The 15,535-nt window shown below is 46.2% G+C and overlaps 1 protein-coding gene across 4 annotated transcripts in view; it reads left to right on the top strand.

Annotated features, from left to right (window-relative positions):
- LOC102168713 (zinc finger protein 665) overlaps positions 1 to 15,535 on the top strand; it is a 37,298-nt gene that overhangs the window by 10,510 nt on the left and 11,253 nt on the right. For 2 of the 4 annotated variants that reach the window (XM_018062991.1, XM_018062989.1), the window contains 2 exons: positions 9,490 to 9,560; positions 12,825 to 12,951. The exons of 1 other annotated variant lie outside the window; for it this stretch is intronic. In XM_018062991.1, coding sequence (XP_017918480.1) covers positions 9,504 to 9,560; positions 12,825 to 12,951 — 184 coding nt within the window. In that variant the 5' untranslated portion in view covers positions 9,490 to 9,503. Of the gene's footprint in view, positions 1 to 9,489; positions 9,561 to 12,824; positions 12,952 to 15,535 lie in introns of those variants that run through there. One more of the 4 variants, XM_018062992.1, reaches the window with a different exon arrangement.

Below are 15,535 nucleotides of genomic sequence, written 5' to 3'. Positions count from 1 at the left end.
TCTGGCTTGCTTCACTCTGTATAATCGGGTCTAGTTTCATCCATCTCATTAGAACTGATTTAAATGTATTCTTTTTAATGGCTAAGTAATACTCTATTGTGTATATGTACCACAGCTTTCTTATCCATTCATCTGCTGGTGGACATCTAACTTCCCTTCCAGGAAGCAGTCTTTTAATTTCCTGCAGTCACCTTCCTCAGAGATTACACTATTGAATTGTTCAGCCCCGCCTGCCTCACCTTCCCAAGGTGCAGGGCAGACCCGGCTTCCCTCCACCACCCGCACACTGACAGCTTGTCTCCGTTTAGGCCGCTTCCCCAGGCCGCCCCCGCCATTTCCCTGCCGGCCGCGCAGCTTCCCACGTCCGGAAGCAGAGAGCCGGCGGTGCAGCTGTCTCAGCAGCGCGGCGTGAGTTTCTCTCCTTCTTAGTCACACGTGCCGCTCTCACTTGGCTTCCCTCGGTACCCCGGGTCTGAGGGTCTCTGCTGACTCTGAATACCCGCGCCCGCCCCACCAACCCCAGCAAATTCAGACGCCTCCGTGAGCGGCGAAGGGGCGCCTCCCTTTTGGTTTAAAGTCTGCACTTAAGCTGGTTCCTGTTTGGAACTCGGAAACGCTGCGTTTCGCACCTCCTTCCGTCTTAGAACCATTTACTGTCCCCTCTGCACTTGCTGCAGCGCATAAAATTCTCTTCCACGAGGTGGGTATTTACGCTCCGCGGTCCTCAGCCTCGCTTTCTCGGCCCCTGGAACCCACGTCCTCTCCCAGGTCCCGGGATTCTGGGGAGCGCGCCCCGCTCCTGAGACCCACTCCCTCTCAGCGCCCGTGTCTCCTCGGGCCTTGTCTTCATAATGACCTTTCCCCTGTTCCTGTGTCGGGGGGGGGGGTGACCTGGGCCACCCACTTGACCCCCTGGTTCTTCCATGCCAGATTCCACCAGCTGGAATTTGGCTCTTGCAGGAGGAGGGCTTCTTATTCAGCCGCCATTCCCGTAAATAGTGGGGGTGTGGTGTGGTGTGGTGTCTCATGTCATGAGAAGCAAAGACATCAAGAGAAAGAACTGAAAAGCCTGAGGAAGAATCGATGACAAGAGAATTGGTGAGGAACATGCGAAGAGACGGCAACATGAAAGAGAGGAAGTCTTGAAGGTTGCGGGTAGTCAAGGACAGAAGTTTAGAGAAAAGCAGGATCTCCGGAGAGTTAAAGGCGAGCAAAATAGGAAGGTGTTGTTCAGTCCGAGTCTTGGCGACCCCTGTATCAGAGTCTGCTCAAAGTCATGTTCATTGAGTCCAGGGATGCTATCTAAGCATCTGATGCTCTGCCGACCCCTTCTATAGCCTTCAACTAGAGGGGCTGTAAATGAGATACAAGAATTGGAACCTTGGCTTACAGAGCAATATCCTGCTGGGAGAGAAAGGGGACTCCTAGTGATCGGGCTTCCCTCGTGGCTCAGCTAGTAAAGAATCCGCTGGCAATGCGGGAGACCTGGATTCGATCCCTGGGTTGGGAAGATCCCCTGGAGAAGGGAACAGTTACCCACTCCAGTATTCTGACCTGGAGAATTCCACAGACTACACCCATGGGGTCGCAATAGTCAGAACTGAGCGACTTTCACTCATATCCAGTAATTGGAGGAGCTGAGAAAGCAGGCAAGGTGAAAGGAATCATAGCCCCTTGGGGGTGCCAGAGATTTGGGAGGAAGGGAGGGCAGAGGTGGAAGAAGAAAGGCAGAAATTCATGGGAGATTTAGGATCCTCAAGGAGGTTGGATTATAAGCATTTTACAGGGAACAGATGGCAGCGAGAGGCCGGATGGGAATCAGGGAAGAAGTAGAGAGGAGGACAGCCAGAGAGCAGAGGGGAAGAGAAAGGGAGATGGAGAAAGAAGTAGGGAAGCAGATGAAGTAAATGAAGTGGAAACAAGTAGTGTGCAGGTGGGGGAGGGGACTGGATCCAGGAGAGTGCTGAATTGGTTGGATAAGGATTATGAAGTCGTGATGAACTGATTTTTGACTTACCTCATAGCTCAGTCGGTAAAGAATCTGCCTGCAGTGCAGGGGACCCGAGTTCAATTTCTGGATGGGGAAGATCCTCTGGAGAAGGAAATGGCAACCCACTCCAGTATTCTTGCCTGGAGAATCCCATGGACAGAAGAGCCTGGCGGGCTACAGTCCATGGGATCAGAAGAGTCTGACACGACTTAGTGACAAAACCACCACATTGATTTTTGGCTTTAGGATCTAATAAATTTAAAACTTGTTTCTTTACATTATAGAGATGAGAATTGCAAAACTTCTGTCTGTAAGGCTTGTGCCTTTCATAATTATTTGTATTAAAAGATAACATCCATGTGCAGAACTGACTGACTCTCACTACATGGTGCCTTTTCCAGTAACATTAAATATGTTCTTTGTGATCATTTTCCTTTTTTTCTTTCTCCTTTCTTTACATTTCATTCTTCTTGTAGCTTGGGATAGATCATTCAATACCAAAGTAAAGAATTATTTGCTTCTGAAATAAGATTTGTTGCCCTCCTGTAGTTAATTCAAGTCATTGTTTTCTAAGTATGCTGTGTTCTCAAGTTTTTTTTTCACCTGACACCATAATTCTTCACTGGAAAAATTTTTAACCAGCTGATTCACATTAGGCTTGTTTCCTGTTTATTTGAGTCCCATTTGCTATTTCTTCTTGATGTTATATTTTTGAAGCATTTTTCTGGTAACTGGTAAAGAGATGTCGACTGATTTGATGAGTACTTAGAAAGAATGTGAGTGATCTTTTATATTAAGAGTCACGACCTGATTTAAGCAGTTTGTCTGATTCTCCATTTTCCTCTCTTTTATGTGATCTGGTAACTAGTGAGCAATGAGGTGATCTGATGCTGTTTCCCTCGGGTCCAGAATCTGAGCACCAGTGACCGCTGAAATGATTGGCCAAATTGGGTGTGTGGCTGTGTGTGGCAGTTCTTCTTGGAGGGAGAGCCCAGTTGTTACTAGAATTTGAAATGGGTCCCAGTTTTGAAAAATGAGAAAGGACAACAGTAGGATGGAGGCGGGAACATATGCTTAGAGTGAGATAGATTATCAGCAGATGTCTTCTATGAATAAGGGTCAATCTGCAGGGAGGCCTCCCACCTCCACTGGCTTCCCCGTGTCCTCAGGGCAGCATCCTGACTCCTCAGGTGGCTCCACAGCCCTTTGTCACCCTCAGGTCGCTGCCAGTGTCTCCAGCCTCATCCTGGGAGCTGACCCCGTTCTTATGGTCAGTCTGTCCTGGTCACATTCACATGGTCCTTGTTCATAGGCACCAAAACCTTCTCTGTCTGGGATCTTAGTTTCTATGCCTGCCTTTGGTCATTAATCACCGTGGCTCTTGCTCTTTCTTTTCCTTCAGGTCTAGGCCAGCAAGGTCTCCCCGTCTCCTCATATTCTCTGTCACATTAACCAGGTTTCCTGCCTCTATATTAATTGCCTTCATCAGAAATGGCCTTGTCCTTTGACTGTTTGGAGTCTTTCCTCTTTTCCCTCCATTGAAGGATGCACCGTGTTCCTCTTCCTCCCTGGATGCTCACAGCATCTCACTCTGGGGGTGAGGACTGGGAATGTGGGTTGGGCTGAAGAATTCTCAGGGGAAACAGAGGGGGCAAGGTAGGTGATGATGGTTCCTGTATCTGTTCTGAACATTTCAACTCTAATTGATCCTTACCCCATGTGACACTTAATCACTGGAAAGCAAAAAGATACAGGGAGTCCTAATGAGCCTGATAGATCTAGTGTCTTGAGGTGTCCCCATGTTTTAGTCTGCTGTGTCACTGCTCACTGCAGACCCCAGGTCTTCTAAGTTCTGTCCACCCAGGGACTGGTAGCCATCTTAGACAGCAGCTCTGCCTTCCAGCAGTTTATCTGCTCAGATCAGGGGATGCTGAGTTTACTGTGGTTAGAGTGGCCAGAAGGTTTGGAATCCAAGGGGATATGAAGGAGTCCCCCACCTCCTTAAAGATCAGGGACATCTTCCAGTTAGCTCTCACTGGGGAGAACAGGGGTCAGTGAGACTAGGGTCTCTCTATCTTTGTTAATTCTTCACTGAGCTCAATCCAGCCAAGTCTCAAGGGCCTGTAAAATTTTCTGATGTCCCAAGTTGCTGGCAGGTTTTCCCAGGAGGGCCAGCTCCTTGGTCTCTGTACTGAGTGCCGAGTGTCCTTGGATTTGCAGCTTGTGCGCAACTCTGTTGCGATGCTCATGCCCTTGGTCTCTGCTGTTTAGCCCTCTTGTTCAACCATGCATGAAGAGGTAGAAAAGTGGGGGAAAGTGAAGGGGAGCTTGTCAGAGTCTCCAGGAGGGCTGTGGCAGCAAGAGTAGGCCTCTGGATGAACCCAGTGAATGGCAGGGTGTGTGTGTATGTGTGTGTGTGTGAGAGAAAGAGAGAGACATTCATACTTGTGGGATCACAGGGTGTGTGGAAGTGTTGACAAAGGTGGTCTCAGTTCTACCTGGAGGACCTGGATATGGGCTCATGGCCAGTTGTGTGCCGCATGGAATGGTGGGCATGCCATAGTGTCTTAGCTCAGTTTCCCTGGGACACAGATGCTGTGACTGAGGGTTGCATGACTGGGTTTCGTTGGGAAACACATGATCACACCTGTGGAGGAAGGAAGGAAGTGGGTTGAGGACTCTTACCCTGCAGTGTGTTACAATCAAGACCTCAGCTGAGCCCACAGGGAGGTCTGGGTGCAGGAGGATGGGCACAGTGGTCGCAGAGAAGGGGTTTGGGATCCAGGAGGTGCCCCACAGCACCCCCTCCACACAGTGGATTCTGTGGGGTCTTTAGGGAGGGCTAGAATCAGACCCAGGAATAACTGTCGTTAAAATTCCAGAGATCACTTTGCAGATTACCTATAGTTTTTCTGTTAGGTTGAGTTGCTAATGAAGATTTCAGATGGAAGGCAAAAAAGAGAAGTTGGCGTGTTCCTTGGAAGATGTTGAAGTTGCACTGGGGTGTATAATTCAGCGTACACATCTGTCTTGTATTATTAGATTTTGGTGATGACAGTTTGGGGCTGCCGGGGTCACCGTGACTGATAGATGTCTTGAGTCTGGTTGGTATTTGGGTGTCTTCGTGTATATTATTCCATCATTAACACAGGAGTTGTTAAGGCTTGGAACCTTCTGGGGGTTGCATAGCAGGATGGGTGGATTATTACAAGGTCTCTGGGGGAGTGTGTTGGTCCAGATGCAGGTTTGGAAGTTTCTTTCAGCCTCTGAGGGTAATGGTTGGGCCTCAGCTTTGATGGCAGAAGTTTCTCATGATGCAGCGAAGGCTTGTTCTTAGAATCCAAGGATTATCAGCGCCACAGCAACCTGTAGTACAGAGGCTTATTCTGGAGATGACGCAGCTGCTACTTGTTGCTGCCAGCCCAGTGGATTCCTCTACTGTTTTCTCATCATCTTTACAGATCTCGGGCGTCTGCCATGTCCATGCACAGTACAGTTAATGGTTGTAAACGGCTGAAGGCAATGTAAATGGTACATGGAAAACAGTACAGAGTTACTGAAAGATTAAAAATAGAACATGCATAGGATCGTGCAGTCTCACTTCTAATTATGTAGCTAAGAAAAGGAAAATTTTTAAAACTGTTTATGTATTTGGCTTCGCCTGTGTCCTTTAGGATCTTTGGTTTCGGTGCACTGACTTTCTAGTGTGGTGCTCGGGCTTAGTTGCTCCGCCGCCTGTGGGATCTTAGATCCCCCACCAGTGATTGGACCCACATCTGCCACAGAGCTAGGCAGGTTCTTCACCACTGGACCACCAGGGAAGTCCTGTGCAAAAATCAGTATTTTGAAGGAGTAACCTGCACTCCCGTAACCCATACTGTATGATTCACAACATCCATGTGTTGTAGAAACAACCTGAATGTCTGTTCTCAGCTGAGTGGATGATGAAACCGTGATGTGTGTATGAGACAGGCTGGGTCCTGGGACTTTTTACTGCAGTTCTTGCACCTGGATGAACCTCTTCTCGGGCAACAGACCACAAAGGATGTGTAATTGAACAAAGAAACTATAACCACATTCATGAGCAAACAGCAATTCTGAACAATAAGTAAAAGGACCACAAACCAAGCTTGATCTCTGAGGCTCCAGAAGCAAAATCAGGTCAATTCCCGTGATCCCTGCTCACAGCACCATCAGGGGTCCCGATGCGGGGCAGAGCACCTCAGCTTCCTTCCAGCCTTAACCAAAGGGATCAGCTCACCCCCCTTTTTTGGAGGAGCAGGGGCACACACTTCTTTTTCTGTCTCTCCTTACTGCAGCAAGAGTCCCAATAAAGCCTTTCTTGAAATTCCCTTCTGGTCTCATAACTATTTCTATTGATTAAGGAGCCCCAGGATCCAGGTTGAAAACATGTAAGTGTTAGTCACTCAGTCACGTAACACTCTTTGTGACCCCAGGGACTGTACCCTGCCGGGCTCCTCTGTCCATGGAATTCTCTAGGCAAGAGTACTGGAGTGGGTTGCCATTCTCTTCTCCAGGGGATCTTTCCAACCAAGGGATCAAGTCTGGGTCTTCTGCATTGCTGGCAGATTCTTTACCTTCTGAGCTCATTGGTAACCCAGGCAAATAAACACACATATTTGTAATGGCATATTCAGTTCAGTTTAGTTGCTCAGCCATGTATGACTGTTTGCCAGTTCATGGACTGCAGCACGCCAGGGTTCCCTATCCGTCACCAACTCCCGGAACTTACTCAAACTCATGTCCATCGCGTCGGTGATGCCATCCAACCATCTCACCCTCTGTCACCCCCTTCTTCCACCTTCAGTCTTTCTGACCATCAGGGTTTTTGCCAGTGACTCAGTTCTTTGCATCAAGTGGCCAAAGTATTGAAGTTTCAGCTTCAGCATCAATACTTCCAATATATAGTCAGGAATTCTTTCATTTAGGATTGACCAGTTGGGTCTCTTTGCTGTCCAAGGGACTCTCAAGAGTCTTCTCCAACACCACAGTTCAAAAGCATCAGTTCTTTGGCACTCAGCTTTCTTTATCCTCCAACTCTCACATCCATACATGACTACTGGAAAAACCGTAGCTTTGACTAGACAGGCCTTTATTGGTAAAGTAATGTCTCTGCTTTTTAATATGCTGTCTAGGTTGGTCATAGACATAGCTTTTCTTTCAAGAAGCAAGTGTCTTTTAATTTCATTTGTGCAGTCATCATAAGCTGTGATCTTGGAGCCCCCCAAAATAAAGTCTGTCACTGTTTGCACTGTTTCCCCAGCTATTTGCCATGAGGTGATGGGACCAGATGCCATGATCTTAGTTTTGTGAATGTTGGGTTTTAAGCCAACTTTTTCACTCTCTCACTTTCATCAAGAGGCTCTTTAGTTCTTCAATTTCTGCAATAAGATTGGTGTCATATGCATATCTGAGGTTTCTGATATTTTTCCTGGCAGTCTTGATTCCAGCTTGTGCTTCATCCAGCCCAGCATTTTGCATGATGTGCTCTGCGTGTAAATTAAGTAAGCAGGGTAATAGTATACAGCCTTGATGAACTCCTTTCCCAATTTGGAACCAGTCTGTTATTCTGTGTTCAGTTCTAACTGTTGCCTTTTGACCTGCATGCTGATTTCTCAGGAGGCAGGTCAGGTGGTCTGGTATTCCCATCTCTTTAAGATTTTTCCACAGTTTGTTGTGATCCACACAGTCAAAGGATTTGGCCTATTCAATAAAGCAGAAGTAGATGTTTTTGTGGAACTCTCTTGCTTTTTTGATGATCCAGTGGATGTTGGCAATTTGATATCTGGTTCCTCTGCCTTTTCTGAATCCAACTTGAACATCTGGAAGTTCACAGTTCACATACTGTTGAAGCCTGGCTTGGAGAACTTTTAGCATTACTTTGCTAGCATGTGAGCTGAGTGCAATTGTGCAGTAGTTTAAACATTCTTTGGCATTGCCTTTCTTTGGGATTCAATGAAAACTGACCTTTTCCAGTCCTGTGGCCAGTGCTGAGTTTTCCAGATTGGCTGTCATATTGAGTGCAACACTTCCACAGCATCATCTTTTAGGATTTGAAATAGCTCAGCTGAAATTCCATCACCTCCACTAGCTTTGTTCATAGTGGTGCTTCCTAAGGCCCACTTGAATTTGCATTCCAGGATTTCTCACTCTGGGTGAGTGATCACAACATCGTGGTTATCTGGGTCGTGAAGACCTTTTTTGTGCAGTTCTTCTGTGTATTCTTGCCACGTCTTCTAAATATCTTCTGCTTCTTCTAGGTCCATACCATCTCTGTCCTTTTCTGTGCCCATCTTTGCATGAAATGTTCCCTTGGTATCTCTAATTTTCTTCAGGAGATCTCTAGTCTTTCCCGTTCATTGTTTCCCTCTAAGTTCTTTGCATTGATCACTGAGGAAGGTTTTCTTATCCCTTCCCATGTAGATGGAGATTTTTGTCACGTGGGAGAGGTTGGATGAATGTAGACAGTATTACGCTAATTGAATTAGGACAGACAGGGTAGGACTGATATTGTATGTGCTCACTTATATGTAGAATGTAAAAAAGTGAAACTCACTAGTACCAGACAGTGGGATGGTGGTTATCTGGGGCTGGGAGGTGGGGAGGTTGGGGAGATGTTGGTCGAAGGGTGGTACAGACTTTGAGTTATAAAATGACTGAGTCCTGGGGAGGTGTGTGCAGCACGCTGACCATAGTTAACCCTGTTCTATTACTGCATGCTGGGAATTTTTCAGGAGACTCCGTCGTCAGTGTTTTCACCACACACAGAACATGGGCATTTCGAGGTGATGGATGTATTGCTTCGTGGATTGTGATAAATATTTCAAAGGGTACACGTGTCACATGATCACATGGTGTATGGTGTATGTACACATAACCCTTCTCGTTAGTCTCAGTAAAGCTGGAAAAGAAGAAAGTGGGAGGTGGCCTGGCCTTAATCTTCACTAGTGATCAACCCAGGCTTCTCATGAGATCATGAGGCATTTTGCCCGGGCATGTTTTGTACCCCTCCCCCAAAAGTCACGCCCCTCAAGATCTCGAGTGGGGTCTCTGCCCAGGAATGTGCACAGGCTGCGGATGATTCCAATCTGGATCCTGCATTGAGCACCAGGGCTCTTAGCCTCCACTTCTGAGGTGGAGATCAAGCCCTGGGAGAGCGGAGGGCACTCTGCTCTGAGTGGGGCTGGACCAGGGCCTGCTGTGTGACCTGAAGGGGATCATGGGGTCAGTGGAGGTGCCCCCTGCTTCTGTGTACATAAGACCTCACCAGGAGGGGAGTGTGATCCGAGGGAAAGTGTGGGAAAGTCCCATGTTGGACTCTGTGCGGGAGTTGACCGTCGTGAGTCCCTCTTGAGACAGTGGGCACAGAGGACCGTCTGTTCCACACTGTGAGGGGTTCTCTGTGTATGTGGTTGGGTCTCAGGGAGGGGATGTGTTGACCCTAAGCGTTAAACAGCATGTTTCAACTTTCATGATAGAACTGTGAAGACTCATGGACAAAGACGCCCAGAAGAGGAAAGAACAGGAGTCAGGCATGGCTCTTTCTCCGGTAAGGTCATATTCTCAGTGGATTCTCACACTCCCTTCCTGAAATGCCCTTCTCTGGACTCGCTAATCGTGTCTGACTCTGAGGTATCCTGTCTGACTCCTGTACATGCACACTCACCCGGGTCCTTCCCTCAGGGCCAGTTGTCTCCACTTAGATCCCGTCTCCCCATGACCTGGTGACCTGGCCCTTGTGAGGAGGCTCCCCTGGGCACCGTCCTGGGCAGGGCTTCTCACCCACGAGTTGGAGACAGGGTCTCGTGCTGTTGGGCAGCAGGGGTTGCTTAGGGCCCATGTGGATGTGCTGTCTGCTCTTTGTCAATCAGGGTAAAGAAGCTGTAGGTAGACCTCAGGTATTAACATGTACAGTACACAGTAAAATCTGCCAAAGAGGCCAGTGAGGGGAAATCAGTTGTGACTTTTTATAGTACATTTAAAACTAAATGAGCACCTCCCTGAAAACTTAAGTGTTTGGGAATGGAATGGAACGTTCAGAAAGAGATGTCAGGGCTATGGAGTGTTTTGTTACACCATCTAATTTAAACTGTGAAATCGGGCTTACTAAGTTTTTTCCTTTCTTTTTTGAGCACATGATTCAGCTTCCAGGGTCTTAGTTCACTGAGTAGGGATCAAACCTGAAAGCCTGCAGTGAAAGTGATAGATCTTAATCACTGGACCGAGACAATATTCCAACTTTACTAATCTTGATTCAGTATTTTCTTAGTGGAATAAAATAATAAATTTTGGGGTTTGTTAATAAGTACATACCTAAAATAAATGATAAAAATCACATTATGATTTTAAAAATATATTAATTTCCTATACTCTGACTTCGTTGCTTCAGTGTCTTTTCTCTAGTTCTGGAGAGTGGTGACCACTCTGGTTGCGATGCGTATGCTTCTCATTGTGGTGGCTTCTCTTGTTTAGCAGCCCAGGCGCTAGAGCACGCCAGCTTCAGTAGTTTCACCTCCTGGGCTCTACAGCTCTGGCTCAGGAATTGGAATTCACAGGTTTAGTTGCCCCTCAGCATGTGGGATCTCACTGGACCAGGCAACAACCTGTGTTTCTTACATTGGTCAGTGGACTCTTTACCACTGAGCCACCGGGGACGCCATCATATTATTTTTAAATACAGGTATTTTATACAGATTGGTGTTAAAGTATTTTCTGTATTATTTTCTGCTTGTACTACTTTTTATGTTTTTAATAGTATAAGATAATGTTGAGGACTTCCTTGGTGATACAGTGGATAGCAATGTGTCTGCCAATGTAGGGGACACAGATTCCATCCCAATTCCTGGAAGATGCCACAGAGCAACTAAGCCCATGCCCAACAACTGCTGTGACGGTGCTCTGGAGCCCGGAATCCTTAACTACTGAAGCCTGCAATCCTTAACTACTGAAGCCCGCATGCTTGAGCTTGTCTTCCGAAACAAGAGAAGCCACTGCAATGAGAAGCCTGGGCACTGCAGACACAACTCCATGCAGTGCAGCCACAAGTAGAGAGAGCTGGATCACAGCAACGAAGGCCCAGCATAAACAAACCAAATAAGCTGTAAAAAGGAAATAGAATGTTAACAAACTTACTGAATCAAACTTACATTTGATTCACTTTCAATGTCCCAAAGATGCCGAAATACAGGAGAAGGGAATGGCCGACCACTCCAGTTTTCTTGCCTGGAGAATCCCATGGACAGAAGAGCCTGGCAGGCTACAGTCCATGGAGTCCCATAGAGTCTGACATGACTGAACCAACTAAACATCAACCTTCTCACATAGCAGAGTGATTGCTGAAAAACAAACCTAAACCTCTAAGTTTCCTCCTGCAGATTCTTAAGTCCTGTCCAGTTGCTTCTGAAATAACATCCTCAATTTATATGCCTTGCAGAAATCAGCCTCTACCTGGCATTACCCCATCTTCATTCCCACGTTGCAGTCACACTGGCTGGTTTTCTGTTCAGTAAATAGCTTCCTGTGTCAGAGCACTCAGGCTCTTCTCTCTGCTTATAAAACTCTTCAATTTCCCACCTTGCCAATCCTAAGTGTTTCTTCCTTACAGAGACCTTGTCTGACTTCTCCATGTAGGTCAAGACTTTCTGTTGAATCTTCTCTTAGCACCAGGCCTGTTTCAGAGCACATATAACAATAGTGATGTTAAAATTATGGATGTAATTGGCCGGCCGGCTGGCTGATGGATGGTAAGCTCCATCATGTTCACTACTGTTCTCCCAGTTAGGGACACAGAGTTGATACTCAGTAAGCTTTGATTGAACGAAAGGAAAAAATAAAGACAACTCTTCTTGTTTCAATCAATTGTGTGTTTCCATGTGCATGCATGAGTGCATGGATATGTCACTCCATGATTTTAGTACAAAACCATCTCATAAATATGGTTTATGCTTAGAGCAGTTGCATCTTAAGTGTGTATTCCATGGCCTTTAATATTTTCCACCTCACCACATGAATAATGTAAATAGTAGTCAGATTACTGACATTGTGTGGGTTGAGGGGGTAGAGGGGGTGACCCTGTACAGTGACTATTTATGCTGTTCCATTGCACTTCAGCTCCCTTGAACTTGTTTCGGGTATTCTCAGGGAACTCTCTGGGGATGGTCTTTTATACTGTTACTTAACTCTTTGATTCCTTAGGTTCAGTTGTCTCTCCCAACCACCTGAGCTCAGGTGCTGTTGCCTTATTTCGTAACTGTTTGATGGGAGCTATTTATTAGAGTGACAGAGCTTTCTCCCCAGTAAGATGGACACAGATCTTTCTCTACTGTTGCTGTTACGTTGATGACAAGTTCATATGGGTAAAGTCTTTAGAGTAATGCTTAGTGTGTATGAAGTGTTGAGATACCTCTCATCAGTGTGATGATGACAGCCTCATCACAGTCTGTGTTCTTTTAAAGCCATGTGAACTTTGTCCTCTCTGAAGACAGCAGTCTTGCTGTAACTCATGTAGATAGTGAATGTCACTCAGTGTGTAGAACATAACACTTCTGCATCAACGACCCACTGTTGATTGGAATTTGTATATTTTTCCTGTCTTGTCCACACCCATAATGAATTCATGTTGATTGGAGGATATCATCATCTTATGAAAATAAAAAGGAAATCAGAGAGCAGCAATTTGCTCCATATAGATTTGCATGGATGTATCAGAATATTACTTGAGCTGAATTGACCTCACCTGTCTCACTTCTTCTCCTTTTCTTTGAAAATAAGAACCCTCCTCAGGGCCCACTGGTGAAATGTATTTTCATTTCAGGCCCAATTGACCTTCAAGGATGTGTTCATAGATTTCACGCCGGAGGAGTGGGACTGTATGAACCCTGCCCAGAGGACCTTGTACAAGGACGTGATGGTGGAGACCCTCAGGAACCTGCTGTCTGTGGGTGAGGATCACTTCCCTCTGAAGTAGGGATCTACTTTGGGGTATCTCTGCATTTTCTCTGGGAGCCCTGTTTTTCTTGTCTGAGCTGAAAACCTTGTTCACTCAGACATGTAAGGCTTCGTGTTTGGCATTGGGAGTTCAAACTTGTCTTTCCTTCTGATGACCTGCCCACTGTGTGATACACAAGGAGTTTTTCCAGAGCTTGAGTGTTTATAAAACTGATTTCAAACTTTAAAATATCCAGTTGCCTGTTCTATACCCCTGTGTTCTTGGTTCAGTAACTCTTGGAAAGGAACTAGATATCTGATACATACTATACTGTATATTATACTGTTTCCTGTGCATTCAGAAGGAGGCAAATAGTAAACTAATTTGTGAAATATTTTTCTGTCCGTCATAATGTCCTCGCTTCTTGACTGACAAAAGAGCTGAGATTTTCCACCTGCCAATGCGGGAGACACAGGTTCGATGCCTGGTCTGGAAGATCCCACATCACAGAGCAGCTAAGCCCGTGGGCCAGATCTACTAAAGCAGCACTCTAGAGCCTGGAAGCTGTGATTACTGAGCCCACATAGGACAACTACATGGTACCCAGGAGAAGCCAAAGCAAATGAGAAGCCCAAACGCTGCAACTGGAGAGTAACCCCTACTTGCCCAACTTGGGGAAAAGTCCAAGCAGCAATGATCACACACTCCAGCCAAATTAAATGAATAAACAGAATTATTAAAGATAGAAAATGTGTTTATTTTTTTAAAAAAAGAAAGTTTGGATTCTGGGAGAAGCCAAGTATGACATTTCTTCTGAGCAGGAATTTCTGATTCTGACCTAAATCATAACTATTTTGTAGCATGACAAAGATCCCTGGATTGTGGAGAACGAGGTGCTAATTAGCAGAAAATCAGATGAATGGGAAAGGATCAACAGTGTGATTTCAGGTCAGCTGTCACAAGGACAGAGAGGAAGCCACACCATTCACTGTGTTTGGGAAACTCTTGAAGTGCGAGAGTTCTGTGAGAACAGATATTTAGTGTTTGTGAACTGTCACAGGAGATTTTTCTTCTCTTCAACTTCCTGCTCTGTTCTTTGACCTGTAAAATATACATCACCCTCCAGTGGTGCTTTAGTGCCCACAGAGACAAAGGCAAGGCTTTTGGGGGATTTTTTTTTTTTTGGCTGTACTGGGTGTCTATTTCCTGTATGGCCATTTCTCTATTTGAGACAAGTAGGGGCTACTCCCTGCTTGCAGGGTGCATGGCTTCTAGTTGCGGTGGCTTCTTTTGTTGTGTTGCACCAGCTCTAGGCACACGCGCTTCAGTAGTTTCGCTACACAGGCTCAGTATCTGTCCTTCAGCTTAGTTGCTCCCTGGCATGTGAGATCTTCCCAGAACAAGGATTGAACCCATGTCTCCCGCATTGGCAACCTAACTTTTTACCATGTGGCCACCAGGGTGTTAGGGAAATTAAAGAAATAGTCCTGTTCAGGCTTCAAGACAAAGCAGTGCATTCCTCTGTGCTTGCCTCCAACCTTCCTGGACACACCCTGACTGCGAGTACCCTGACTGCCTGCTGTGAGTGCAAGGCTTGCAGCACCATAGATAAGTTAGCACACAAATCTTAAGGTTGTTCATTCACCTTTGAGATTGTTCAAAGAGGCTCTGACCAACCCAGCCCCAGGCTAAGGAACATCCAAGTTTCATAAGACAAAACAAACAGCATTAAGATGAAACCAGAGCTGCTGTTTCCTCACAGATTGATGATATCAGTTTGCATCCTGGGATGATAAGCAGGAACCCCTAACTGTAGTATTAAAGCCCCACTCATGGAGTGGACAGGCTGCCGGGGGTCTGTTAGCAATTGAGACTCCAGATGTGCTGTGTCCTGGGACTTCCCAGGGCTGCTCCAGTGTGGATGTTGGTCAGAAGCCAATTTGGTGATGTATCCTGTGCTGTTTCTATTTCCTTGTCTTTTCAGTTCAGTTCAGGCAGTCAGTCATGTCTGACTCTCTGCGACCCCATGAACTGCAGCACACCAGGCCTCCCTGTCCATCACCAACTTCTGGAGTTTACCCAAACTCATGTCCATTGAGTTGGTGATTCCATCGAGCCATCTCATCCTCTGTCCTTGCCTTCTCCTTCTGCCCACAATCCCTCCCAGCATCAGAGTCTTTGCCAATGAGTCAACTCTTCGCATGAGGTGGCCAAAGTACTGGAGTTTCAGCTCTAGCATCAGTCCTTCCAAAGAACACCCAGGACTGATCTCCTTTAGAATGGACTGGTTGGATCTCCTTGCAGTCCAAGGGGCTCTCAAGATCTTCTCCAACACCACAGTTCAAAAGCATTAATTCTTCAGTGTTCAGCTTTCTTCACAGTCCAACTCTCACATCCATACATGACCACTGGAAAAACCATAGCCTTAACTAGATGGACCTTAGTCAGCAAAGTAGTGTCTCTGCTTTTGAATATGCTATCTAGGTTGGTCATAACTTTTCTTCCAAGGAGTAAGCGTCTTTTAATTTCATGGCTGAAATCACCATATGCAGTGATTTTGGAGCCCAAAAGTATAAAGTCTGACACTGTTTCCACTG

This window comes from Capra hircus, chromosome 18, assembly GCF_001704415.2.
Source record: "Capra hircus breed San Clemente chromosome 18, ASM170441v1, whole genome shotgun sequence".
Lineage (NCBI taxonomy): Eukaryota > Metazoa > Chordata > Mammalia > Artiodactyla > Bovidae > Capra > Capra hircus.
The sequence above is the reverse complement of the archived record's forward strand: the minus strand, read 5'-3'. Positions and strand labels throughout refer to the sequence as shown.